General features: G+C 49.0%; 1 protein-coding gene across 2 annotated transcripts in view; it reads left to right on the top strand.

The window, feature by feature from the left end:
- ZFHX3 (zinc finger homeobox 3) overlaps positions 1–27,857 on the top strand; it is a 233,856-nt gene that overhangs the window by 170,843 nt on the left and 35,156 nt on the right. For both annotated transcript variants that reach the window (XM_045818414.1, XM_045818415.1), the window contains one exon: positions 18,249–18,356. In XM_045818414.1, coding sequence (XP_045674370.1) covers positions 18,249–18,356 — 108 coding nt within the window. The remainder of the gene's footprint in view (positions 1–18,248; positions 18,357–27,857) is intronic.

Raw genomic sequence — 27,857 nt, 5'->3', positions numbered from 1 at the left:
GCAAACATTCGAATGCCACTTGTGTGCGTAAGTTTGCCGGTACTGATAATGGGGTGGTTTCTCTCCCATCCCGGAGCTTAGGGTTTACGACAGGTTGGCAGCGTCTTCACACGGGCCGCCAGTGGGAGGCAGTGAGTGAGGTGGACGCCTTGGCGTGGTCCGCAGGTGTGACTGTGCGTCGGGAGGCTTCCCGGGTGGGCAGAGGGCTGATGGCTGGAGTTTGTGTCCTGTGGAGTGCCGTCCAGGGTCCGGGCTGGAGACCATATTGTTTCTGTTGGCCCCTAATCAAGCAGCATCTCCTGATTCCTCCAGTGCCCCCATTTGCTGTGACAGCCCCCAGGCCCCTCACACCTTTCCTTCTGGTTTACATAACCTGACAGTGTAGCACTTCTGTCACCACCGGAACACAGAAAGATTTTTAAATGGAAGGGTGGGCGCACCTTTCTTGGTGGTTGTTGGGTAGCTGAGCCCCGAGTGGCAGGGGGACCACCTGGAAGCCAGTGGAGAACCAGGGACTCTAAGTACAGACGTGCTTGCCATGGCTCTGTCTCCCACCCCTGAACAATGAGGGGAGCGAATGGCAGCCGCTGGCCAGGAATTGATTGCATTAATTGATATGCCAATAAGAGAGCTTGTTATATCCGCCATTGGTTAGGAGGCCAGCTAACAAGTTTGCTGATCAATGGTACCAATAAAGATTTCATCCATTAATGAGCAACATGGTAATTAATGTTATCCATAAACCAATTAGCCTGGGTAGCTAATGCGCCTGTTTGCAGTACTAAAAGTGGGCAGGCAACCGCCCCATTGATGTGGAGTTGAGTCTTCAAGCAGCATCATGGGATGTGGGAGAGCCCGAGGCTCCACAGGGTTTATTCCAAATGGGACAGGAAAGGAATCATGGGCATTCAAGGCCCTGGCAGAGAGAGAAGGCAAGTGCGGTGCGTGCCGGGCCCCGAGCTGGAGTGCAGCTGTGCCCTGCTTGTCCCCATACCTGCTGGGAGGAGAGCAGGACACGCTTTGTCTCTTCCAACTCCTTTGGCTGCACAGCTTTCCCACGCGAGTCTCTCAGGGGCTGTAATGGAATGACTGAGTTCCCGGGTCACTCTGGTCCCAGCTGGGCACGCTCTCCCCAGGGACAGCCCCACCAGCGGCTCACACGCACTGCCCTGCTCTCCTGGAGGGCGGGCCCTGGCTTCTTCTGGGAACCATGGACGAGTGGTAAAGTCATTAACATCCCCCCCCCCACCCCCGGTCCCCCACCCTTGTATTTCATTAGGAAGAAAAATTTTGCTAGGAGAAAAAAGGAGAAACAGATGATTTGAAGCTGTGCCTTTTTCCTTCCCCCCTGGTTTTGTGAAATGACATCAGTGGGTTGTTTGCCAAGCATAACCTGGCAGCCGGCGGCTCTGCCTGACTGCCTGAGATTTCTGGGGACGGTGCAGCTCGCCAGCTCCAGCCGTGGCAGCGTGCCAAGGTGACGTTCTGTGACTAAGCAGAAACGAGGGAGAGGGAGAGAGGGAGGAGAAAGGTATGTGTGGTTGGGGAGCTGGGGAGAGAGTGGTCCCGGGTCTGGGCGTGGCACGGGGAGCCGTGTCCTGGGGCACTGACGGAGGGGGTGGGGGTCAGGGGAACGCACTGGCAGGACCGCAGTGTCCCTGTGGCACCGGCTGTGGGGGTGGGTGGAGGGCGAGTTCCACGGCAACAGCCACAGATCCAGCCTGGGAGGTGGCTGCAGGGGTCTGGTGTAGGAGGGAACCGAGTGAGCCGAAGTGAAGGTGACAGCCCCGAGGGCCTGGAACTGTTGAGAAGGAGGCTTTTATCAGCATCAGGCCCAGGCTCCTCCACCGAGTTTCCTTCGCATTGTTAGGTATTGACCCTCAGAGACCCCTTGTGGATTCCCTAATTGAAAATTAATACTAGATCAATGCCATGGGCAATTTGCATATTGATCATAAACAACTTTGAAGGCACCGAGTGTGCGGCAGATCAATAGGGCTCCTGAATAGGCTGCAGAGGGAGCACCTCCCAGTACAATGCACTCAGAGAAAGGTTAATGATTTGGGAAGTTCCTAACTGCTCAGCGCAGGGCCCGGCCCCCACGCCGCACAGCATCCGCAGCAGCAATTAGTGGGGCCTGAGCGGCCTCCCGCCCACCAGCGCAGGGGAGGCCGAGGGTGCGGGTGTGAGGCAAGGGGCCGGTCATGAGGGTTTTTACAGTTGCCTTTTTTGGTGATGGATGAAGTCTTGGGGCAGTTTATTCTGGGAAGTGTACTGTAAAAGGCAGCAGCCAAGTTCTGGCTCCGATAACGGTTCCGGCCCCTTCCCCCAAGCACCCTTCTCCTGAAGGACGGAGGGCAGGAAGCAGAGAGGCACAGAGGGCCGCCCCCTGCCTGCTCCCCCTCAGGCCTCCCCTCGCTGTGGACACCCACAGTGATGTCCATGTGAAGCCGCGATGAGCCCGGCCCGTTTTCCGTCCTGTTCCCTTTACCTCCTGATTTCTGGCTTTTGCCCCCTCGCCCATCACCTGCGCTGCCCTGCTTGGTATCTTCTTGTTTCAGCTCTGCCTTTAGGTCCTGCCTTTCTGCCTAGTCCTGGGTGCCCCATCGGGTCCCCCACAAGCCTGGAAGGGGTTTCTCCAGGTGCCCCCTTACCTGCCCTTCTTCAGACTTCTGCAGTTTTCTTCAGGGCTCTTCTCTTTCTCCCTCGGGGCCCAGGTCTTGTCCCCTGGCCAGAGATAGAGTGTATGGACCGGGTGCCCTACAGGTACTCCGGGTTCACCCACTAACATTTAATGACAAACCCCAGAACACTTGCGGGCTCTCTTGGAGCTCTCAGGGCACTTTGGGATGGCTGGCCTGAGGATCGCGGCCAAGTGCGGTGTGAAGACATCCGTGATGCCCAAGCCAGTGGAGGCTGGTGGTGCTGGCGCAGGGAGGTGCGTGTGTCACTAGGGGGAGACACTTTTTACAAAGTGGTGCACAGAGTGGATTTCTTTCCACAACAGCCTGTTTAAGAAAAATAAAGCCCTTCACCTCCCAATTCCTCTCCTACTAGGAAGAGTGAGCATTACAATAGCAGCCCTGCCGAGGTCGTGCAGCCGTGTGTGGTTATTGAGCTTGCAGAGTACAGCGGAACTCACTGCTGTGGACGGCGGTGCAGTGTCAGAGAGGGGACATGCCATGGCGGTAACTCATTTCCGGGTTGGAGTGCAGTCCCTCAGAGCCCCAAGTCCTTCGCCCAGTCCTGGCTCCAGCTCTCCAGCTTCTCAGAGTGGTGCTTTGGCCACAATGGGCAGATGGGCACTTTTGGTTTATGGCTGTCAACAGTGTCCTCGTGCGGCCACATGGCCTGTGGCAAAGGATGGTCAGTGTTCCCTTTCCCCTCTTTGCTTTTCTTCACCTCGGGGTCAGGTCCCCACCCCCCAGGGAAGGCAGAGGCCCAGGGAGATATGATCTGTCTCCGCACTTCCATGTTACCCATGAACCTATTTAGAGAGGTATGGGAGCCTTCCATTGGAAAGCCGTACCAGGCAACTGAGCCAAACTGTGCAGATTGCTCCTCATACACTCGTCTCTCGGCTAAGGGGATGAGGAAGGACCCCAATCTCTCCCAGATTATATTTGCCAGGTCAGTGGGGCGTCCAGGGCCATGTGTGCCTGAAGGAAAGGGTGCTGAACAGGAGCGCCGATGTTCTACTTGTCACTGGAGCCCCGTACGTGTGGCACTGCTTCTGGCCTGACAGTGGCCTCTAAGGAACTTGCTCCCTGAGACCTGTCTGTGCTTGTCTCCAGGCCCTTCCCTTCTCTCTCCACGCCCATTCCTCCGGCTGACCCTCCGCCCAGCCTGGGCCTTTGCAGTTGCGGCTCCTCTGCCTGGGAGACCTCTGTGCTCACACCTCATCTTTCAGGTCTGGGTTCCAACGTCACTCTCCCAAGCTTCCCACGTGAAACAACTTCTGGGTTCCTTTTGTCCCCTGTTCCTGCTTATTGTCTTCCCTTAGTATCTGGCTTACACTATGTTCATTTGCTCCGCTGCTTTTTGTCTGCCTTCCACTGCCATTTTCCTTCCTGTCCCTGCCCCCTGTCCACAGCTGCATCGTCTGTGCCTAAGAGGTGCCGCATGCATACATGGGGGATGGATGGATGGATGATGGGTGGGGTACCCGTTAAGAGCATTGGCCTGACAGAGAGCTCTCTGACCTTTGCCACTAATTTAACCTGAGACTCAGTGTTCTCATCTATGAAATGGGAATAATGATGGTATCTACTTCAGTTAAGTGACTATTGCATATGACCGTTTTAATTATTTATAATTATAATGAGATACTAATGACTCAAGCAGATGGAGGCTTTCTAGTTGCGTGGCATTGGATGGTATTGTTTTCAAGGTCAGCATCTTTGCAGTGAAGGGCTTCCCAGGCAGGAGAAGAAGAAAGCAGCCAGTGTTCTGTACTGAGCAGGCCTGCTTTGTCAGTAGCCCTTCCTTCTTTTTTTGCAATCAGGTCATTTGTGATTCAGTCAGAAGCAGTAAGGCCCAGACTCTGGGCCCCTGGGGCAGGTCGGGGTAACTGACATGGAGCACGGGTTGGGGTGAAAGGTTGGGGGAGGTTGGAAACACATTGGCATGGTTCGGGGCCAGGTGTGGCTGCGGCCCTGGCAGCCCAGCGGGCAGGTGCCGGGCGTCCCCGTGCATGGGACTGCTTCATTACGGAGCCTTTCATTGACTTGGCTGCACGGTGCTGATGAACTGAGACTGGGGACAAGAGCACATAATTGAGGGAAATAAATTCTCATCACAGGCCTGGCTGCAGCCCAGAGTAAGCGCCCACCTCCTCCTGGCATGTGTGATGGGGTGGGGCTTGTGTGTAGGACAAGGGGGTGCCTCTCCTTGTCTCTCCTCCATTCCAGAACCTTAAGGCATGGGCTGCAGGCCCAGCGAGCGGCGTCTCTCCCAACCTGCCTCTGTTTCCCCTGCTCGGAGCTTCTTTTCCTGCAGCAGGCCTCTTACATTTGCACGTTCCCTTCTTTCTTCCCCACTCTGAGGGCAGACCTCCCTTGTTTCCCTCACACACCTGTCCTTCCTCTCATTCAGCCCGTCTCCCTCATCTGCTGGTTGGTTCACCTTCAGTCCTGCCTGCACTCTCCCCTTAGATCTCCGCGAAGACGGAAAAGGGCAAGTCCTGGTGCTGCCCTTCTTAATTGAAATTGCATTTCATTCATCTGGGAAATGAGGCGGGGGAGGGTGGGGCCGAGTTTTCCGAGCAGTCCACTGCAGCTGATCCCACACGAGGCCAGGCTCAAAGACCCCAGCACAGTGAAGACATAGCAAGATCTTAAGGAAAGAATTTAGGAACCGAAGTCATTTGTGTAAAACTAAACTGAAAACCACACAAGCAGCCACATGATTTAACCACCATACCCCCTCCCCCGAAAAACGTCCTATGCGATGCATTTTCTCAAAACGAGGAAATGAGTGGCTCAGGTCACCAGAGCATCTGAAGCTGGTCATTACTAATCAGTTGTTTATAGTAAAGAGATTTTTTTCTCCCTCCCCCAGTGTTCTCTGGGCCTTAGAAAACATTTCCTGGAATCCCAACTGAAGTCACTGTGCACCGCGGGCCGGCTGGGCTGGGGAGGCAGGTTGCCTCAGTTACAAAGAAGCATGGGTGGTGTGAAGGCAGAGTAGAAAAGAAATGGAGAGCCCTCACTTGACACTCTCTGACCTCAGCCGGTGGAGCTGAATGCTGGAGAGCTAGGACTGAAATTGCAGTCACTTTAGATTATTTGGAGCGAAGAGAGGCAGGGAAAAAAAGGGTCTGTTGACTACAGGAAGCTGAATTCTTCCTCTGCTGAAAAGCTTATTAGTGGAAGGGGAAAAAGCAATTACTTTCTTCTGCTAGTTCTCTGTGGCAAGGATTTCGGGGCTTCGACAGCCCCGTGGACCTCACCCTGGATCCAGAGTGTCTGTGACAGGCACTGCCCCAAGCCATTTGGGAGCGGTACTTCTAGGGTTTCCCCTTCCAGAAAGAGCATGAGGGTGTGTGTGTGTGTGTGTGTGTGTGTGTGTGTGTGTGAGAGAGAGAGAGAGAGAGAGAGAGAGAGAGAGAGACCCACAGAGAGAGAGAGAGAGAGAGAGAGAGAGAGAGAGAGAGAGACCCACAGAGAGAGAGAGAGAATATGAGGGGGGTAGGAGTGAGTGAGCTGTGGAGTGAGCTGTGGCCTGCCCTTGTCTTAGACGTGGTAGTATTTGGGGGAGCGCTGTGTTGGCACTGGGAGGGAGGTTAGCAGGGTGCACTTTGTCTGGACGCATGGATATCTGGGTCCTTAGGGACTAGTGTTTGGTTGCGGTTGGTTTTGGTTTTGGTGAATGCCTTTTTGTCCCTGTTATGCTTCTTGTTTCGAAATGTAAAGAAAAAGTAGACACTGCTTTAAACAGCCGTGGTACACTGGTTTTTCCCTCAATATTGCAGCTCTCATTGAGGAAGATTCCAGAGGAGCCAGAGTCTGGGGAGCAGGGGGCCTGGTTTCAGATGGCCCGGTGCTTCTTTTTGTGCTTGTCTGTGTGTCAGTCACCACGACCGCTTGTTCCCTCCACGGCCAGCACCACTCACCCTCCTGTGGGTCACCTCACCATGTGGTCTTGGAGCTGCTACCCAGCTCTAGGCCCTCGTCTCCTAGTCTGTGAAACCGAGGTGCCAGTCATCAGCTGCCCCCAGTCCCTCAGAACAGAGGCAGATCCCCCTGCTGGCCAGGTCTCTGCAAACTGTTGTTTCTCCTTCCTGACTGTTTCACTCTCGCTTATGCTCTTACATCTTAAGCTTGTTTGGACTACCCTGTGTTATATTTACATGTTTGTAAATATCCTTGTTATTTTTTTAAAGCGCAGAAACTTCTGATTTTGCCACCTTAGTCATATGTAGCTAAATTTTACACAGCTGGATTTGCAGTACATCAACCCATTCATCTTTTCTTACTTGCGTCTACATTCTCAAATGATTTCTCTTTAAGGCTCAGTTTCCTGTCACTTGCTTTCCCTTGGAACATCTCCTGTTGTTTCCGACCTGTCACCAGAGTTTTTAGTAGGTGAGTCAGTTCACAGACTCTTTCAGACAGAAATGATTTGCTTTTTTTAATGTTTTTTCCTGCTATAATATATATTTAATTTTAAGATGCACTTTTACCTAGGTGTTTTTTGTTTCAAAGTTTCTCATTGGTCACTGTCTAAATCCTTTCTCCTTCTCCTCTTCACCTTTAAAGGTGCTGCTTGGCACCTGAGGAATCATTCATTTTTTCCTCCGTAATCACGAGGGAGGGCTCATCTTCCTGGCCGCACTGCCTTCTGGCTCCCTCTCACTCAGACCTTTGGCTTGTTTGGCCCCCTTCCTCCCTACAAATCTTGGCTTTACGAAGCGAAGCAAAATGTTTTACTTGTTGCACGTTTCCTTTCCGTATTCTCTCTCTGCTTGGGTCCATATTCACTCAGAGATTTGTCTACTTTTGGAAGTCTGGAGAGGATGCTGACTTAAAGATTTCCCTGTCTGGGATTTCTAGTACTTTCTTCAATTGCAACATGCACACAGAAGGATGTTAACACCCAGAATTATTTTCATTTGTTTATTGAGTTGTTTGCCTTGATGATCACGATCATGTGTTTTTGTACTTTGAGATGTGTCGTAGTGTAAATTTGGGGGGGGTTATGATGGGGTGTATTCGTTTTTAAGGGGTATCAGCCTGTTTTTAGGTCTGAGAAACACCTTACAGGGGGAAAAGCTGAACGGAGCACACAGTCCTGAAGCTGAGTCTGAAATACAGGTAGTGGCTCTGGGAGTTTTGAGGAGGGGCTTCCGTAGCTAAAATCACTGTGAAGGAGCAGGTCCTGGTGGTGGTGGTGGCTGCGGCATTTTGTTAAACCCCAGAAAAAGAACATTTCACTGGGCAGGATCCAACTTTTAAAAATACTGATGCTTTGTATTCAAACACTGGCATAACTTTGGAGGTTCCTAAAAGGGAGGAAGAAGATCCAAGAATTTTCTTTCTCCCTTTGGACGCAGAGCAGCTGCACAAGGTGCCTGCTAAAAGTGACGGCCGTTCAGCAGCTCCATCTGCTTCACCTCCCATTCACGCAGCAAAGCTCCTCAACGTAAACCTTTGGATTTTCGATGCACCTCAGCTTCCTGCTTCACTTTCTTTGCAATTTCCTAGGAAATGTCAGCTGAAACATGTTACTTGTGCTGCCTGGTTGTTTCAGACTGAAGTGCATTTGGGGACTTGAGGGTTTTGGAGAATGGCCCAGTTTCTGACTTTACACAGATAGGCACACCCTGAAATGCCTCAGGTGCGACCATAAGTTTTCCGGCAAAGGTAGGCTCTTCACCAGGCCGTCTGCGTGATTAGCACCTGAAGGCTTCCCAGCTTGCTTGGAGGTGTGAGACTCTGTCCTGGGCCGCCTCCAGAGCAGAATGCATTTCCAACCTTGCATTCTGGAGCGTGCAGTGCTGTTCCGTCTGCAGTGGCCATTTGCATGCTTGGGTCTGGCCAACGAAGCGCAGTTTAGACAGTGCTTTTCTGGGTGCATGTTGCCTGAAGTTGGCCTGATGTCTGTTTCCCAGATTTGGTTTGGAAAGCGTAAGGCTTTGTTTGTGCTTTGTTTTTATGAATCAGCTTGTCGTGCCAGCTGTGCATGTAAGTGGCTCATGGTCATGCAAAGCGCAGCTCATCTACAGTCTGCTCCTCGCTCTGCTGTCCACTGGTGGGAGGAGACTAACATTCTGCATGCGTTCTGTGCTGCAAGGGGTCAAGCTATTTTCTTAACCCTTCAGACACTGTGGGCATGAGAGCGAGGCCACCGACAGGCTGGGAACTCGGGTCCCTGGCTGAGGTGGCCACATGACTCAGACCCCTGGAGTCATGGTTTTCTTTTCTTCTGTTGTGTGCTGTTTGTTTTAATGGCCTGAAACAAAACGTTCAGGTTTTTTTTCCTCTCAATTTGCTCTTTGGCATATCTGTGCTCCAAATATCCTGTCATTTCCTTCGACATTGTCAAACGGTGCCACAGTGGGTTTGCTCGGCTGCTCTCCACCTTGCCTTCCCTCACTATCATTCCCGTATAGATTGCATCCATCAGCCCTGACGTTCCCGTTCCCGGTACAAGAACCAGCCCACAAGGTTTCACTTATGCCCATTAGGTTCTAATCACCATAATCTAATATCATTTCTGATACATCCTGTTCATTTCCCACACACCTTCATTTGTGTACAGATGCTTAAGTACACTTACAGGCCTGCCTCCACTTTTTCTATCCATATGTTTCCAACATTTTCCAATTAAAAATAAATAAATTAGGAAACATATCATAGATTTTTTTTTTGCACTAAGCCTTTCTTCCTGACAAGCCAAGTCAGTTTTGACTCAGAAGGTGATACCAGTCTTCTTTAATGGAAACTGTTCATTTTTTTTCTTACAGTCTTTCTGTCACTCATGGGTGTTTATCTGTCTTGTCTTCTCCCCCCTGACCGGGGAAGTCTGGCAGTGTTTATTCCAAGCAGGGTGTTACTGAAAGGCAGATGTTTGTAGGGACTGCCTGGGCCTCACACCTGGAATGTGAAAAAGCTTCCAGGCAGATCTGTTCGATTGAAAAATGCCCTCTCCCTAGCAGGGAAGGGGGCGAGGAGGGAAATGGTTCCCCATCGGAGCGGCTTCCCTTCTCCGCCGCCCACCTGGCCATGACCCTCAGTTCTGAGTGCACATCCAGACTCTTCAGAGGATGTGTCCAGCTCCACAAAACCGTTTATTCTGATGAGTGAGCTTGTGAGGGCCTCCACCGAGACCCTTCTCCTTGTACTAACCTTGGCGTGTCCACCTGGGCCTGTCAGATACTCCGTGGTTAAGACACTGCCATTTACTCTGTCCCCTCCTCTCCTGCCCTTTCCCAGTAGCATACTGAGTTACAGTCATTATTTCCCTCCACGACTTTGTTTTTAGGGGGGGAGGGCTGAAGGGAGAAACCACCCTTCTTGGTTTCAAGGACCTTCTATTTTACATGCCTCTTCTTTCCAGAACATTCCAGTTTGGTGTGAGGTTAAACTGTGCAAAATACTGTTTGAAAGAAAGGAGAAAAAGAGAAAGGGACTTGTCAAAATGCATTTGTTAGATCACATTTTAAATGAAGTACAATTGAAGGTAGTTTTTGTCCAAAGAAAGGAAAAACCCCTGCAAATCCGCTGAGCTCCCCGAGAGCGCGCCTCCTTTGTCGTCGCCCTGACATTGAAGTGTAATTTTTCATGGTTATTTGGACTGGAAAATGGGGGGGAAGGGGAGAGATGGGCCTGTGATTATTTCCCATAAATGACAACACAATCACATCACGCTCCGCTACAAACATGCTCGGGGAATTTGCCTTTTTTTACATTTCATGTGTGAAAGTAACAGCAACAATCACGGCTCTGTGGAAATGCAAGGGGACTAATCCCTGCTGAATTCAGTTTACCTCGGAGTTCTGGGACGGAGCTGGATTTCTTGTTCAGCGTGGATTCCGAAACCATTTCAGGGTCGGGTTTGTATTTTACAAACTGGAACTCACATCTTTCAGTTATTGAGAAAAAAAAATCTTCCTGTGAATAGCCACCAGGCGAGTCAGTGACATATTTAGTTCCCTTGTGCTTTGTCACCTCAGGTTTGCTTTTATCCTTTCTGCATTTCTGCAGGGGGCAACCCAGGTGCTTTTGCTAAGAACACAGATAAATGGAACTTGTTGCAATACTGGCTCGAGGCATTTCCTCCCTTTTTTTCCCTCCCCTGACCCCCACCCACCCCCTTAATTCTAGCTCCGGTTTGACAAACTGTTCAAATGACCAAATGGCCTTGCCCAGGAGAGGAAAAATGGCAGGACCCGTCCCTCGCCACACAACGGCAGCATTTTTCACTTTGTGCTCTGGCGTCTGTGCCGTTCGCCCAGGAGCACAGCTCAAAGAGGGGACTTCTCTCCCGGAGGCCTCCACAGGCTGCCTGGCCACTTTGGACCCATCAAATGCTCTCTCCTGTCATTGCTCAAGTTAGAGGTGAAGTTAAGCCAAGAGCAAATGGAGAGGCTCCCCCAGGAGTACGTTTTTGTCCAGGCGACCTGGCTTTACCCAGCAGGGGCAGAGCATGCCGGCTGCAGCCCTCTCAGCCTTCCCAGGCTCCCTTTTGCTGCACAGTCCCCATTTTTCTTGTTTCTATAAACAGTGGCAAGATCTTCAAATATACAAAAGCATAAATGGTCTCTATTCTCCAATTAGTCATTTTAATAATACCCGGAGTTGCCTTCAGAGTGTTGATTCCTTGAGCCCAGTGCCAAAGCAAGGGTGGGTGGGGGTGGGGCAGCCAGGAGGCCAGATTCCTTCAGTGTCTGGTTTGCCTGCAGAGCCTTGCCCAGCAGCCCCCGTGGGAAGTTGGCAAGCTTCCACCGCCTTTCAGGCCCTGCCCAGAAACTCCAGGCACCGCTTCCCCAGGTGTATTTGGTAAATGAACACCTAGTGGTAAAAGGAATTCATGGTGGTAAAATGATCACTTAAAGGATCCAGGTGAAAAGAACTCGCCATTGGAGGAAGGGAGTGTCTGATCTCTTACGCGTCCTCAACTTCCTGTCCTGCTTACCCCCCTTATCTCTCGGACTGAAACCCGTTTTTATAAACGTCATCTTTGAGAAGGCAGTTCCGTTTAAAACAACTGTTGAGTGGCTTGACCACATTTTTTTTTACGAAGAGCCGCTGGGATGGGAAAATCCCCTATGGAGCACCCAGCGGACCCCTGACTGGTCAGGCCGGCTGGTAGGGGAGGGTCCCCTGCAGGATGGCGCCACCTGGCAGAGCACTTAGATGGGTGAGAAAATGGAAAATGCCAAAGAGGAGGGGGAAACCTACCTCTGCCTTCCTGTAGCCTGTCCTTTAGACCCAGGGCCGGGGGTCCCAGCGAGCGAGGGATTTGAGAGAGGCCTGGGCAAGCGGGAGGGCAGGGGCCAGTCCTCCCATCTTCCACGGGAGAGCCTACTTCTCACCAAATGCCTTGGGCTCTGCTAGTGCACCAGACTTCTGGTGTCCCCACTGGAGAGGAGGTGGCATCTTATCCTGAGAAGATGGAAAAAGATTACATTTCTGATGAATAAATGAGGGCTCCAGGCTTGGAGCCCCTGCCTGTTCCACTGCCACACCCCCACCGTCATCCTTTACCCTGTTACGGTTTCCTGCCTGGACTATGATAGTTGTATCTCAGAGTGTCTGCTACCAGCATGGATTTGGATCCTGGCTCTTCGTCTTGTGATTTGGCATTGCCCTCAATTACTCTATAACTTAATAAGATGTAGAAAACAGAATGGACAGAGTTTGCCAGCAATTAAAAATAATATTGAGATGATTACCCACAGAGAACTTCCAGATAAATTTGTAAGTCCTTAATACCATGTGCATGCACGTGAACACACAGTCACCTTTTCCAACATGCTAAGTGTAAGGTGTGTTAGGAGAACAATTTGCATTTGAGATAAGCGGAACTGTCTTGATTTAAGGGAAAATTTCTGAGGCTGGGTGTTACCCACCTGGAAAACCTAATCGTCTGAAGCTACCTCTCAGGCAGTTTCCAGCCACATTGTCAGGGCTGAAAAGACCCCATGGAATAAAACGATGGCGTATACATTTGAGGAAGTGTGCAGAGCAGATTGTTGCACCCCGAATCTGGGTGTCACTGTGCCCAGGGCACATGGAGGAAGAATGCCATAGTGGCCCACCCCCGTGGGGACAGCCACAAGCATCACCACCATCCACCTCTTCTTCCTCCCTGGCTTGGAGAGCAAAGACAAGACCTGGGGTGGGGAACCAGGAGCAACAGAGCTGTCTGTCTGTCAGCATTGCAGATCCCATCCTGTCACAAGTTCCTATGGTCACAGAATTTTAATGTACGGGATCTTACTCAAGATAAGTGGTCTAGAGCTCAGCAGCCATCTTTTATATTGTGGTTTTGATTTGACCTGTACTTCCAAAATGAAGCATGTATATTCTGTAGAATACATACAGCCATTAGAGGTTTCCTACAGATAACAAAAGGACGTCCAAGAGGACTGGGCACGCCGGAGTTTTTGCCCCCGTGTGTGCCAGCCTGCGCTACAGGAAGACCCCTGGTTGACCACGGTGTGGTTCCGTGAGTCCGGAGGCATGGAGTCCAGCAGCTGTGCAGGAGTTATGGGCATGAGAGGGGAGAGACCCAGTCGTGGTGTCCGTTCTGCTGCCTACCACAGAGATCCCCACAGAGTGGCCGCTACCCTCTGTGTCACTCCTGCTGGTCAGCCCGGGCCAGTCTTTCCCGCCTGCTTTGCTGGTTGTCCTTGGTTAATTAGGTTGAAAATGGAGAAAGGAAAAGCTTTAACCCTATCTTCAGAGTAAGCAGATTGGTTATTTTGTTTTTCAAAGAAGAGGTCCTATATACAATTAAAACTTGTTTCTGGTAAACCTCATTCCAGGAAAGATGAGCTTTTAACAAAAGGCTTTTGACAGCTGCAGGCTATTGCATTTTTTTTAATGCGGAATGAAAAATCAATACATTTTTCTGGGTTATACATATTCAGAACAGGCCTGATATTTCCATTATAATGGAAAGTGGGTGTCTGCGCACATCTCGCCTGTCAGAGCTGCACCACCGCATTTTCCAAGCCACTGCTAAATATTTCAAACCTGATTTGATTGTGGTTCATGACAGCTAATGTTTCTCAGCTCTTGAGCCTGCCGACAGGCAAACGCACTTTATTTCAACCCCACCCTCAAACATTGTTCCCCCCAAAGAAAAAGGAAAGAACAATTTCATTCTTCAGGGATCCAGATTGGTATATTATTTAAGTAACTCGATTGCCTGAGAGCTTTGGGTACAGACACCCTGATAGAAGAATTTCCAAATTTCTTTCACATCCAGGCATTAAGGGGGCTTTGTCAGGTTTGGGGGAAGGTTTGAATTAATCTACATTATCCTGTTAAGAGTTAGGAACAGAGGGACTAGTCATTGATTTGTCATTGATTGACTCCCCTTCCTTCAAGTCTGTAAGCAATTTGTAAATACCCCCAAAGGACATGGCACTCGGCCCCAGTTATCTGACGAACGGCATTGTTTTTTAGCAGCTGGCAAGTTTTCTTGGGTAACACGTTCAGGGAGTGTGCGTGGCGGTGGGAGTGCTGACTATACCGATGATGCCACCTCTGTTTTTGCCTCTGCCTGGTGCTCCTTCCGCAAACCAATTTCCAGGTTGCTCAAAAAATTGTTGCAACTCTCCATGGGGTTGCCAGTCGGCACACACATCTGCTTTGGGAGCAGACTTCACCGCAGATCTGGAAATCTTGCAGGCACCTTCGCCAACACACATAAGGCTGTGAACAGAACAGTTTGCATTTGTGATCAGCAAAACCATCTTGAGTGAAGGGATATCTTCTGGACCTGTGGTATCATCACCCCAAAAACCTTAGCTGCCATAGGGGAAACCCTTCCCCTTTAGAATGCATTTATCTGCTGAAATTCTTACATCCGAGGGCTCTGCCCTTAACCAGGAGACGAAAGAGACATGGTCAGGCTGGGTTTGGCACGAGCACTGTCTGGGAGAAGGGGTTGTGAAAAGAAGGTGGGGATGGAAACAGATTTTTTTGTAAAGGCCTTCAGCCAGTTTTACATGTAAGTTAAAGGCAGAAAGAAGGGATACCAGAAGACCTCACAGTTATTCAAGGTTTCTATTTGTCCAGTCCCTCAACATAAAAATACACCCAAACAGGAGGGGTGCCCTAGTTTGAGGGCTCCTGTGGGGTGTATCCTATCACAGTAGGCCTCTGCGGGGGAGGGGGTTAAAGGAATCTCCTCTGTAGTCTTCGAAACAACAGACCTTCTGTGTGGAATACACCGGGCCTGCTACCTCCTGCCAAGCACAGGCAGGACAGAGGGAGCAGTGATGACCTTCTCACCCAGGTCCTGGCTCGGCCCTTGAGAAAGCATTCCTGGTGCGTTCTGGTTGTGTTTGGAAATATCATCAAACTCTTTAGGGAGAAGATGGTTTTGACTTGTCTATTTCAGCATAAAAATGACATGGCGACTTGTGTGTCTTGGTGAAGGAAAGCAACTGTCTTCTGAGGGAAAGACAGGATTTTCCAGATGAACCCAGACTGTCGGTCCATCAAGTCTTTACTTGTTCCCACCATCTGTCAGTAGCTGATATTATAGGAAAAAAATGACTTCTATCATGACCCTGGCCAGTTGCCACTGACTTCACGGGGGGAAATGCAGTCTGTGATCTATGGGGGAAAACCTCTCTCGTTTCTGTGTCTTACCAGCACATGGGTATCAAATATGCATTCCTAAAAGGAACGAGGGCTGGCTAGCCAGCTCCAGGAGCTGAGCGCAGCCGCAGCTCTCTGTGTCAGAGCTGGAGGGCATCGCATTCCCCGTTCCCACATGTCTCCAGTGCAAGGGAGATCAGGCCCTTCCCATGGGTGCCTGAGGCCTGGGTCTTAGTGAGTGGCGTTGCTTTAGGCTTTTGGGACCAGTAAAACGTACACTGCCTGCAAAGCATTGTGGGCCTGAGCTGTCCAGACGAATTCATAGTTTGCATCTCTGTTTTTTAATCATTTCTCTCCCTTTATTGGTATTCAAAGCTCACAGTTTTCTGGTTACTGACAGCCTGGGCTTTCATCCATTTTAAAAAGCTATTTTTCTTCTTGCTGTTGATGATGATGGTATAAAGACAGATGGTGTAACTTCTTATGAATGTCCTATTTTATTTCCCCAGGACCAGACAGTTCACTTGAAGACGTATATTACTTCCACATGCTCAGGTTAGGCAGCCCAGACAGTGTGCCTCCTGCAGCTAGCTGCCCTTCTAGGGCTGGCCATGCAGAGGGCGACACCTGTAGGTCACACGTGGAACTGCAGGCAAGTGCCTGCTTGGCTGAATGAGACCTGACTTTTTAGCTGGGGTTGAGGACTGGGCTCCCTCACTGGATTGTCCAGGAGTTTCTTAATCATATCTTCTTCTGCCAAGCATGTAACAGTCTTTTAGTTGAGTGAGCCACAAATATTAGTATTAAATTTAGGAACTCAAAAAGACTTGATTCTAAAATTGAAAAGGAGCGGGGGGGAGAAAAGTAAGTTCCTAAATTAACCTCTGTTGTCTGTTCTCTGCTTACAGTAGGGCAGGAGGAAAGAAGACAAGTAGGCTCACAGAATGAGGGCTCCAGGAATACTCGCAAAGCCCTGTGTGGCTTCCTGGCTCACTGCATCAGGGATGTGCTTATTCTCCAGAGTCTCTGTCTCCTGAATCGATATGGTCACTCTGCCGCTGACCCCAGTTCTTTGGGCCTTTCCAAACAGGAGTTCTTAACCCTGTGCAATGGCTGTGGCCCACATACTGGGCAGGAGCGGCGCTATGCATCACCATGTTAGGGTGCTTTGCATTTTGTTGGTGTCAGCCTCTCTGTGTGTCTGTCCCTGTGATTGTGTGTGTGTGTGTACTGTAGAGGAGAGGCCATTGAGCCATCTCTTTGCAAATCAAATTTGATTAATGTATCAGTGCCACAGATATTTTGTATACAGCAAGTATTGGGGCAAATGAGTATATTTTAAAAGACCCTATGTATTTTGGGTAGACCCATTGTAATACTATCGATTGAATGCTGGTATCACTGTTCAAAGATGGATTTTATAATTATAGTGTTGAGCAATTTTATCAAATGCCTAAAAATATGCATTGAACATCATGCCTGAAGACAATTAAGATGGTAAATATATCACACTGTGTAACTTGCTTATTATTGCTATATGTATATATTTTTCTCTACTAAATGAAATATAGTGTCACTCTGGCTCTGTATATCTGATTAGCTTCAAAACATGGTTGCCTTATTTTTCTCTGTTTGAACTAAGGGTGGGTGGGGGAGACGATGTTAACTTTACCATACAGTGAGGCAAAAAGGAGATGTTGAAATTATGTGTAGAGTCCCCTTAGTTGGAGGTGGAAACAAGCAGTATCTTACTTTGTTCGAGTTGCCCGTGACCACCTCATAAATCCCCTGCTGGTGATAATGAAGGAAGAATGTTCTCTGGCCCCTAGTTCAATTTTTAGTCCTTGGACTTCCATTGTCCTTCAGGAAGAATTAGGAAAATCTGACTCTAAATGGATACTTTTTTCCTCAAGTGTTTGTATAACCCCTCTGAGGCCAAGATACTCTGAACTCCTTTTACTTCTGTTGTGAGATAAAATACAGAAGCTTTTTTCTGAAGGGTTGGAGGGCGTCGCACCTTAAAATGTTGAAAAGTAGAGTTGCAGTTGGAGGGACCCAAGGAGGTACTGGGAAGAACCCCGAATCCACCAGCCTGGATTGGACCCTAACATCTGGGTCACCCTCTTCCTCCTCACTTGGGCAAGTGGCATTTTATTCCATGGTTGGAAATGACCATTCTTCTACCTTCACTAAAGCATTATGTGTTGAGCTGGAGAAAATTTTCTTGCTTAGTTTTAAACCAGTGGTGGGTGAAGAATGGAGTGACTTCAAAAGAAAAGTATATGATTTTACTACAGTTTCTTCTCCTTCTCGCCACTGACACCTGGTATGCCCACAGATGACATTTTCTAGAACTCCTCACACTGATGAAATCATATCACTGATATTTTATGACTCTTCAGAGTATTAAAAAAATGACTTAAACAAAACAAGACAAAATAAGAAAACCCCTCCCGCCACGGTCTGGCACACGCACAGGCACTCTGAGGACTATGGGGGGCCCACGACTGAGTCTAGTTTAGTTCAATGCCAGGACGCACTGGGTTGGAGCTAGGCAAGAAGCTCCTTTTTTGTACTTTCAAGTGTGAAATTTTGCTTTCTCAAGTGTGAAAGACTTGCATGCAACTTCAGGAATTTGGATGGAGTTACTTCTTCAGCAGGGTTGGCTTTTCAGTAAGAAAAGCTCAAATGAGGCGTTCAGAATCCATCTGGAATATACCTGATGTCTACACGTCTAGAGCAAGTCAGTCTTGCTCCAGTGAGCGGGGGTGGGGGACAGTCCCCACTGCTTACACCCAGACCTCGGTGTGGCCGTAGTGCAGGCAGCCTTGCAGGGGCCACTGGGTAGAGAGGAGGGACAGTCACTGGTGTCTGTGTTCTGTGGTTGGTAATTCTTTGGTGTAGGAGCCCAGAGATCTTCATCTTCTGTCTGCTCTTAATCATTGGTGTTTTGTTTTTCGATTTCAGAGGAAGCCATTGAAGATGTTGAAGGGCCCAGTGAAGCAGCTGCTGACCCAGAGGAGCTCGCTAAAGACCAAGAGGGTGGAGGCGAGAAGGACCAGGGCAAGTGGACAGGTAGTGTGCGTGGCTGCCCTGGAGCCCCTGATGTCCCTGCCCCGGAGAAGCAAGGCTGACAGGCCGGGGAGCAGGGACACTGTAAACCTGCCAGGAGAACCGTTGGCTCTGTGCATGTTGGAGAAGTTTGTTTTTGCTTTTTTGAGTAGTCACCTTCATTCTCCTTCTATTCTGTTAATGAATTTTTAAAGTGGTTTTTTTTTTTTTTTTTTACTTGCCCCCAAACCACCTTGCTTACTGAGCATGCAGGTGTCTAGCTCTGTTGGGAGGTTCCACGTTTCTGAGGTTGCATTTCTTCAGCAGCTCCTCCCTGTCATTTGCCCTGGATGTGGTTCTCCCTTCGTTTAAGGTCCAGGCCCCTGTCGCAGCTACTCCCAGGCCTAGCAGACGGTTTTGCCACATGGAACTTGATCAGGGTCACCCCTGAGTCTCCTAAGGAGCCTGTGGTGAAGGGTGGGCTTTGTCCTGCATTTGAGGGCCTGGGCAGGCTCTGCATATTCTGTGTGCCTTATGCCATCCCCAGGGTGAGCACCCACACTCTGACATGTTCCCAAAGGGGAGGCAGGCAGTGCAGCCAGGCAAGAGGCTGTCTTTCCAAAAGCAGAAGAAATTGAAGAAGTCAGGAAAGGAAGTGCTATTTCTGGAAAAGCTTGTGTTGAGAGAAGGGGACTGGCCATCTCTCATGATGATCAGATTTCTGTATTGAGGGAAAGAAGAAATGAGACCAAGAAGGAAAGCATAGGGTTTTTTTTGAGGAGGAGCAAAATTGTTTCTGAGAAGACTTATCAGGACAGATAAGTCTCCCAGAAACCACAATAACTAGAGGAAATGATATGACAAGCAGCAGAAATTATTGTATTTGGTCAACCTAATTCTTACTGCCTTCCATTATTAATATTGTAATACTCTGATTTTTTTTTTGAGAAAATATTTACCTTCTGGAATCTGTATTGGTTGGGCCTTTGTTACTTTTCCAGGCATGACTGTTCTTAAATCATGTTCAGTGTTGGCCTTCACTATTTAAACAAGATACAGAATCTTGGAGAGAGGCCAGAGGAGAGCAATGAAAATGACTGAAGGCTGAGAAATATTGCCTCTGAGAAGAGGCTGAAGAATTGGGGCTATTCAGCCTGGAAAAGAGAAATTCAAGAGGCAGATAACAGCTCCCCAATATTGGGAGGGACGGGCAGAGTAGGTGACGTGCCGCCGTCCGTGTTTCCTGGGGGGCGGAGACGGGCGTCACTCCAGCTGGGTGAATGGATGGTGCGCAAGGTGGCTTTCACTGCCTACGCTGCCTGTTGTCCCCTTGCCACGGGGCTCCAGGGTGTCCAGGGCCTGAGCTCAAGATAACGCTGAGGGGTAGGGCCAAGCACCAGCACCCTGGGACGATGCTCAAGGTAGGACCAGAAAGTAGGGTGTGGACATCTGTGCTCAGAGGCCTTGAGTGTGGGGGAGGGATCGTCCTGTCATCCTGGGTCGTTTTTCAAGAACCAAGACCCCAGTTTTTGCTCTACTATTAAGGTGCGATCTAAATAAACTTTGCCAACGAACAGCAGTTAAAACTCTCTGCCCAGGGCAGGGAAGAGGATTTCACAAACACAGTTGAAAGACAGAGTGACCTTTCAGACTGTCTGTCCTTCGTTTTCATGATTTGGGTGTCCAGTTTCTGATCCTGCCTCTGCTACCTGCTAGCCATGTGAACTTGCTCAGGGCACCCTTCCCTCTCCATGCCTCGGTTTCCTCAGGAGACGAGGGTTAAAAATTGTACCTGCTTCCACGGGATAGCTGTGTGGATTATTTGAATATGGGAATCTTAGAGCAGTGCCTGGCATATAGTAAGCTCTAACTAGGAAGGTTTTGTTGTTGTCGTTATTGTTGTTTTTAATGGTTAAGTAAGATTAGGAAAACTACAATAGTAGCAGTTCCTCCTCAACTTCTCCCGTAGGAATGTAAGAGCTGCCAGGCAGCATGTGGCTTCTGGGAATTTTGAGAAGCTGAGAGGGAACAATATATAAGGATTTAGTGGGATCGTTCAAATGATATTTGGTGCGTGTGTTTCCTGCATTCTGTGTGCTAAGGACACTAAGGGAACAACAAAAACAATTCGCGAAGCTCCTGCTGGGTGCCAGACCCTCTGCAGGGCACTTTGTACGCGTCTCTCTAACCCTTTCACCGGTTCAGGGGCAAGCTTTACCGAGGGCGGTTCAGGTGAGTTGCATTAGAGGTGTTTGTAATTCAGGGGCGACATGCCTTCACGGTGCGTGTGGACATGCTGGCCGTTCCTGAGCCTTGGAGACTTCAGATGAGCACCATAAAGACGAACATCTTTAATAAGACTCCATTTTATCCTTCATTCATACTGACAGCGGGCCACACTGAATCTTTATCTCCAAGAGACAGAGATGAGGCGGACAGAGAGAGAATGAATAAATACCTCAGAGGTGCACCTCACCGACTGTGCTGTAGTAAAGAGAGAAGGGAAAATTCTTTCCCAACTCCCGCAAATGATCCTCTTTTGACCCGAAGCATAATTTTGTCTATACTGCCTGAGTGTGTAATGAGAGGCTTTCTTAAGGAACTTGGTCGATTGATCTGGGAATCAATGTGGGTACCAGCAACTCTTCTGAGCTTTCTTTGGGATGTTCAGTATTTTATAAAAAATGTCTGCGTTTGTTCCATTTACTCCCTAAATTGAGCTGTTCCTCTCTGATTAACTGTGATGGGGAGTGCTTCCTCCTGGCAAATAAATAAATAGTGATTTCACAATTTGTGCTGTTGATTAGTGGCCGCTCATGATGCAGATTAATAATATTTCAAACGGGCCTGGATAATTGGCATTTTCTCAGCTATTGATTATGTAGTTTGGGGGTTTGTGCAGGAATGGATATTCTTTACTAAAAATTTTTAGCTAGTTATTTCCACATTGGAATGGAACTCTTCGTTTCCTTTGTGGTTTCTCTTGGTAACCCTTTTGGGGCTTCTTTTATGGAGATGGCAGGTCCTTTACCTCAAGTGGCAGCAAGGCAAGCAAGATAGTGGTTTGAGTTACAGCAGCCTCAGTCCCAAGGTCAGCGGCTGGGTCTCTACCCATGTGCAGGGCACTGGGCAGAGTTCCGCTGCTCCCAGGGATTCGGGACCGCCCACAGTCAGGAGAACACTATTCCTAGAGACCTGCACTGTCCCGTGGAGCTTTCCGTGCTGACAGAAATGTGTGTTGCTCCTGCCCTTCTCAGCAGGCCTGCCCTGGATGGGCACAGGCACACGGGTGTGCTGAGCCCCACTGCCCTCAGGTTGGCCTGGTGGGGCTGGGGGCTGCTGAAGCTGGGTGAGTTGCAACTTTGTCTGTTTTACCAATTTGCCATCATTCTCTGTGTGTGCCATGATGTGAGAAAGAGTTAGGAAGCATTACTTTATATAGACTATAGACATTATTTCATTGGATTCTCACCCCCCACTCCATGAAACACGTACTGTAAGTAACCAGCTCCCTTTCCCCGCCATTTTGCTGATAAGTAAACAGTGCCGGGGCCCCAGCAGGTTGCCAAAAGTGCATAGACAGGTCGCAGTTTGCATGCTGGCCCTGCTCCGACCTGGGGCAGAGCCCACACTCTCACAGCATGCTGAGCCACCTTCCGAGGCTGGCATTTGTCAGTTGCATTGTTGATCTGGTTGTTACCCGCCTTCAGAGCATGGGCAGCAGCACACTCCTGGCACTGCACGGGCAGCAGCAACTGCACCACCACTGAACGCTCAAGACGAACGCGCCTCGTGGTTAGTCAGCGGTGTGCTCATAGTGCACGCAGACCGGTGAAGTGGGAAGAACTCTCTAGATTTGGAGAGCCATGAAGGGAACAACCTTAGTCAAGAGGCTTGGCTTCCTCGAGCCTTGGGGGTCCTCATTTGTAAAATGTGTACAAGGGACACCCACCAGCCAGCCTTGGCTCCACGGTGGCGAGTGGCAGCACGTGCACAAGCCCTGGGTAGACATTTCAGGGTCACGTCCACTCAAGGCCAGCGTAACGCTCTCTTGCAGGCCAACAGAGGGTGCAGGAAGGTCCTTTGAAGCAAAGCCTCCTCCCTAATGCACAGCCATTTCCACCTTCTAACTCTGTGGTTTTCTGTTTTGAGATGTGGAAATGGTCCCTCGTTCTCTCTCAGCAGTGTGGATTTGAAAGCATGCATTCTAGATTGAAGAGCCCCCAGTGTCAGCAACTGAACAATAATTAATGCAGCGATTGTTCAATCAATCATTAATTACTATAAATTAAGTGATATACAATTAATGTGATGCTTTATCACCAATAATTAAGGGAAAAATTGAACTCTTGGCAAAGAATCACAGCAAGATGGTTATTTAAATCCTGAGCCACCATGGTTTCCAGCTACAGAGCACTAGGCTGGGTCTAGTTACGCTAATTTGAGACAAGATGACTAGGGGGTATTGGTGCTTTAAAAACAAACAAAAAAAATGGAGGGAATAGCCCAACTTAAACCAACACCATGATAATGCCTCAGAAACCCATAAATGATGCCTATATTTCTATTTTTGTAAAATTCTGAGTTAGGATCATAGTTTGAGTGCTGTTTTTCTAGGAGAATGGCCCGAAGGGATTTTATTTTAATATATACTTTTAAATCCACGATGCTCACCTTACACAGAGCAATTAGTGCAGCGGAGCGTCCCTGATTTGAATCTATGGGAGATTGCTATTAGAGGAGGTCTGGGCGGCCTGGCGAGGTCTGGGCGGCTGTTGGAGAAAAGTGTGTTTATGGACTGTGGTGCTGGCAGGCATGATTTCAATCGGCTTTGACATGTTTAACATAAATGTATAGTGCACCGCTCTTGCTGCATCTGAATAATTCCTACAGGCCCGCTGCCTTTCTAATTACTGAGGCTGAAAAAAAGCAGGTCGGGCGCATCCTGGCGGAAATCTATTGCTAGCCGTCTCCCTCTTCTCCCTGGTGTTCGCAGCTTTGTATAAACAGGGATGCCTTTGTATGAGGAACTCAGTGCCTGAAAGGTAATCTGTGACAGGGAGTGGGAAGGGACTAAGGAAATACTTAAAAAAATTTGAATCCATAAAGACAAAAGGTGGTACATGCTGAGAGGAAGGGTTGTGTGTTAGGAAAAGCACTGGGCTACTGGTCAGAAGCCCAGGGCTCGAGGCGTGACTCTGCTGCTAAAATTAGCCACATGACCTTAGGTCTCTGGACCTCACTTTCCAAATCCGTAAAATAGTAGGTTGGACTACATGGTTTCTTGCAGTTCTAGAACTCCTTAACATTTAATTAGAGACAGTGGACAGTACTGCAGCATCTTGGAGAATATTAGCTTCCAAAGTCAGGAAGGCTGGTAACTTTGAAGGATTTCCCCGGTCTGTGGCTGGCTGAGATAGCGTGGATCTTGAGCCTTCGCCAAGTCCACATAGGTCCCCGAGACAGCACCAAGCCCACCTCTCCTGGCGGGACACCAGAGCACTACATGCTCTCACCTAGCCCTGTTCCTGAGACCTGTCACTCTGTAGCCAGAGCTCTGTGTGGTGAGGACTTCAATGGAGAAGTCCCTGGAGACTCTTGTGGGTGCCTTTGCATGGCTACCCATATCCAGCCCTGCTGTTGGCTGGAAACCAGGCCATCCGCCACAACCACGCCTCTACAGACATCATTCTGGCCTAATTCTGTGTCCTTCCAGCACTTGGTTCCATTGTTCCTCCTCACCCAAAAGTAAATTCCCTTTGCAGAAGGGTGTGTGTAAGGGAATGCTGGGCGCCTGGCTTGCACAGCCCCTTTGTGGTTCCTGTTCTTGCCAACGGAAACTGGTCTTGGTTTTACATTTTTGCACACAGATGGGAATTGTGTGGCTATGTCAGCTTTTCCAGAGTCCACTTGTTTCCCTCCCCCACTCAACCCCCATCATCTTTTTTTTTCCAAGGGCACTTTCAGTATAACTTGGCTGCTTAAAGTCACTGCAGGCAGAATTCCGTCTCACAGTAGAAAACAAACCATTTGAACTATTTTTATGTTGGGAAGCAGAAATAGATATAGGGTGTGGTGCGTATCTGGACTGGCCTGAATTCCAGTAATTCAGAGGTCTGGGCTTCGAGAATTTATACGGTAAGTCATACGAGAGATAAGGGACCACAGCAACTGAGCAGATGTTTTCTGTGAAGATATCTAAGGCAGATACGGGATGCACGGAAAAGTGAGGAGGGCATCATGTGTAATTTCATAACTATGCCACAGCGTCATGAGAATTACCATCACGGTGTAGATAGAAGGCTGTGAACATGTAGATTAAGGAGCACATCATTTTTCATCACTATGGAAAATACCTTATAGATTTGCATATTATTCTTGCAAAGGGGCCATATTAATCCTCACTTTGTTTCAGTTTTAGCTTTTGTGCTGAAGGGGGAAGCACCTTTACTATTAGAATCATGGTCATGATTTTTTTAAGACACCAGGATGCCTTTCTCATGGGCGAGCAGAGCACTTTCTCATCAGGTGCTCACATGCTTCCTGGGCCCAGCGCTGTCTTTATTCTGAAGGCCAGAGGACTAGGACTCAGAGATGGGAACTCCCAGATGTCGGATTTGTGATCAAACCCCAATTTACCTTCTGCATCACTGGTACAGTCCCCGGATTGTAAGCTGAAGAACACATAGCATGGTAGTAGTTTTCTCCTATCATACGTCTGGAGAGGAAAACATGAAAATCCTGTTTCTCTAGTTGTCAGAGTTGTCAACTCTTTATGGTCAGGGCTGTGTGGCATTCATTCACTTTTTTTTTTTTTGGAAGGGAAGACTTTGTTATTTTTTTTTAGAACAGTTTTAGTTTTACAGAGACATTGAGAGGAAGATAGAGATTTCCCGTTGCCCTCTGCCCCCAGACATGCATAGTCTTCCCCATGCTCATCTTCACTCACCAGAATGTACATTTTTTACCAATGGCGAACCTACATGGACACATCATAACCCCCGACGTCCTTAGTTTACATTCAAGTTCACTCAGGGTATTGTACGTTCTGTGGGTCTGGACAAATGCATAATGACAGGTGTCCATCTTTATAGTGTCATACAGAGTGTTTTCACTGCCTTCAACATCTTCTGTGCTTTGCTTGTTCATCTCTCCCCAACCCCACACTCATTCATTCCTGTAGTCTCCAGCACCTAGAAAGTGCTTAATGCTGTTTGAATGTTTCATTAACAGTCACTTAGTAGAACAGTGTAACCACAAACACTGCCAAGTCCAACTTACTCTAGTTTCTGCTTTTTAGACCTAAAACCCATGGGTTAGTAGGATCACTCCATGTTGATATAGAGGAAAGGCAAACCTAGGGTGTCTGTGTTTGTCTTTAAAACCAGGCCTCTCCCCTCGCCCTGTGGTTATATGGCCACACGTGGGCCCATATTATTTTCCAGAGATCGTTCTAAAAATGAAACCCAGCAACAAATGTTTGGGCTTTCACCATGCGCTCGGCTCTGTGGTAGGCTTCATCTGCCTGATCTCTCTTGCTAGCCTCACAGAAACCCAGTGGGTAGATACTGTTTCCCCACTGACAGGTGAGGAAAGGGAGAGCTCAGTGTAGTCAAGTAAAATGCTTGAGGTCACACAGCCAGGATCTGAATCAAGTTGTGGCCACACTGCAAACCCCTGTGCTTTGTGGGTTAGCCAGGGGCACTGATGCCTTTGTACAGAGAGAACCTGGCCATAGGAGAACCACATGTGAAAACATCAGTTCTTGAGGCGTCCCTAAAGGTGCGCTAGCGCACAGCCACCGCCCCCCTCCCGCCCACACACAGATCACTTGTCCTAGGCCCCTGGGGCGCTCTGAGCAAACTGTGCATAGACTCAGTGGAGACGGAGAGAAACATCAATGCAAACATGGCTCAGTGTGGGGTTTCCTGCTCTCTATACTGCACACAATTCCAAAAGGAGATATTTACTGTCTTTTGGTAGCATTAAACCTCCAGAAGAGTGGAGAGGCACTCCCATTTTCCAGCCTCAGGGAGGCCTGAGATGTCTTTCCTCCTCAGATACCGTCCCACACTCCGGACTAGAGAAGAGAGGTCCTGGGTGGACCGTGGGGAAAGTGGGTTTGTTATGGGCAGTGTTAAGGGCACTGTGAAGTTAAGTTCAGAGTTCTGTGTGCCTTGTCACCATGCTGGACCCAGATTTTATGTTTGTTTTCACAAGTTCAGTTTCACTCTTAAAATTCAGTAAGTTCCTTAGAAAGATAGATGTAGAATGGAGAAAAAAACTAGAAGAGTACATTCCAATCTCTGGGAACCTGCCCTGTGTTAAGGCTCAGAGATCCTAACTAACCTAATTAATGTTTGATTCAATGGGAACTGGACGAGCTTCTGTTGATTAACTTTGGCCTGGTCCCAGAATGACCTGCCTTGCCCCCTTTTTTGACCTACATCTGGCACCTCTGGACTTTTTCTTCTGTCAGTTCAAGTGTCTCCAAGGTCCCTCCCATTCTGGTGTTCTCCAAGTCCACAATTGTCACAATCTTGTAACTAAGCCAAAGGGTGGAGAGAGAATGCAGGCCCTGGTGCACCACCACCACCACCCCCCACCCCCCAGCACACCGCGGGGCTAAGCATGCTCACAGCGCACTGTGAATGCAGCCGCAGACAGTCACACAGCTCAGCAGGCTCTGCCCGGGGAAGAGTGGATGCGTGGGGAGAACTGACAAGAGGCCCAAGGCGGGCAGGCTGCCTTGATACCTCAAAGTGAGAAGTCAGGCCTTGGCCCCTTTTGGCACCCAGCTCCTGGCACAAACTGGCCTTGTGGTGGCAGCCCAATGTCTAGAAGTTATTCAAGAGACCATCAGCCGATGCTGGTCTCAATGAGGTGGTGGCTGGTGGCTCTGTTTTGACTGGTGGCTCATTCAGAAACCTGACACAGAGGGAGCAAGGTATCTTGAAATTGAATTGTGGGACAGCTTTTTGGGAGCTCAAATCAGTGTAGTTAAGCAGCCTTATGCATATTTCAACAAGGAATTAGTGCAACAGATTGATGCCTCTGATGTAGGGCTTAGCACTCTTTTCTCCCCAAAGATGCAGAGCAGGCAGCTGGAGCCACCAGTCAGCATGGCCCCGCCACTCCACCTTGAGGCTGCAGCCTGGAGAGCAGAGGCCCCAAGCATGGCATGGCCCCCCACTCCCAAGCAGCTGCTGAGTGCCCGCAGGGGCTAGTGTGCATCTCTGCATCCTTCCCAGGGCTAAAGCACAGGCTGCGATGGCCTGCAGGTGCCAAGACATGGGAAGACAGCACTGAAAAGGCACTTCTCCTTCTGCAAAGCGGGAAGAGCTTGTAGGTATTTGCCCTCTTTTCACAGAGGTCCCCTTAGACATGTGGAGAAACCAAGAGTTCCGTAAGTAAGGCAGCCTGTTGTTATTCTGGAGAGAGAACAGGTGAGGGTTATTCCTTCTGGATTTCTTTGAACCGTGTCTGTGTTTGTTTTAGGTTTGGCAGGTTCCCTACAGGACATTT

Source organism: Phyllostomus hastatus, unplaced genomic scaffold (assembly GCF_019186645.2).
Source record: "Phyllostomus hastatus isolate PE091 unplaced genomic scaffold, TTU_PhHast_1.1 phas_scaffold_345, whole genome shotgun sequence".
In the NCBI taxonomy this organism is placed as follows: Eukaryota; Metazoa; Chordata; class Mammalia; order Chiroptera; family Phyllostomidae; genus Phyllostomus; species Phyllostomus hastatus.
The sequence above is the reverse complement of the archived record's forward strand: the minus strand, read 5'-3'. Positions and strand labels throughout refer to the sequence as shown.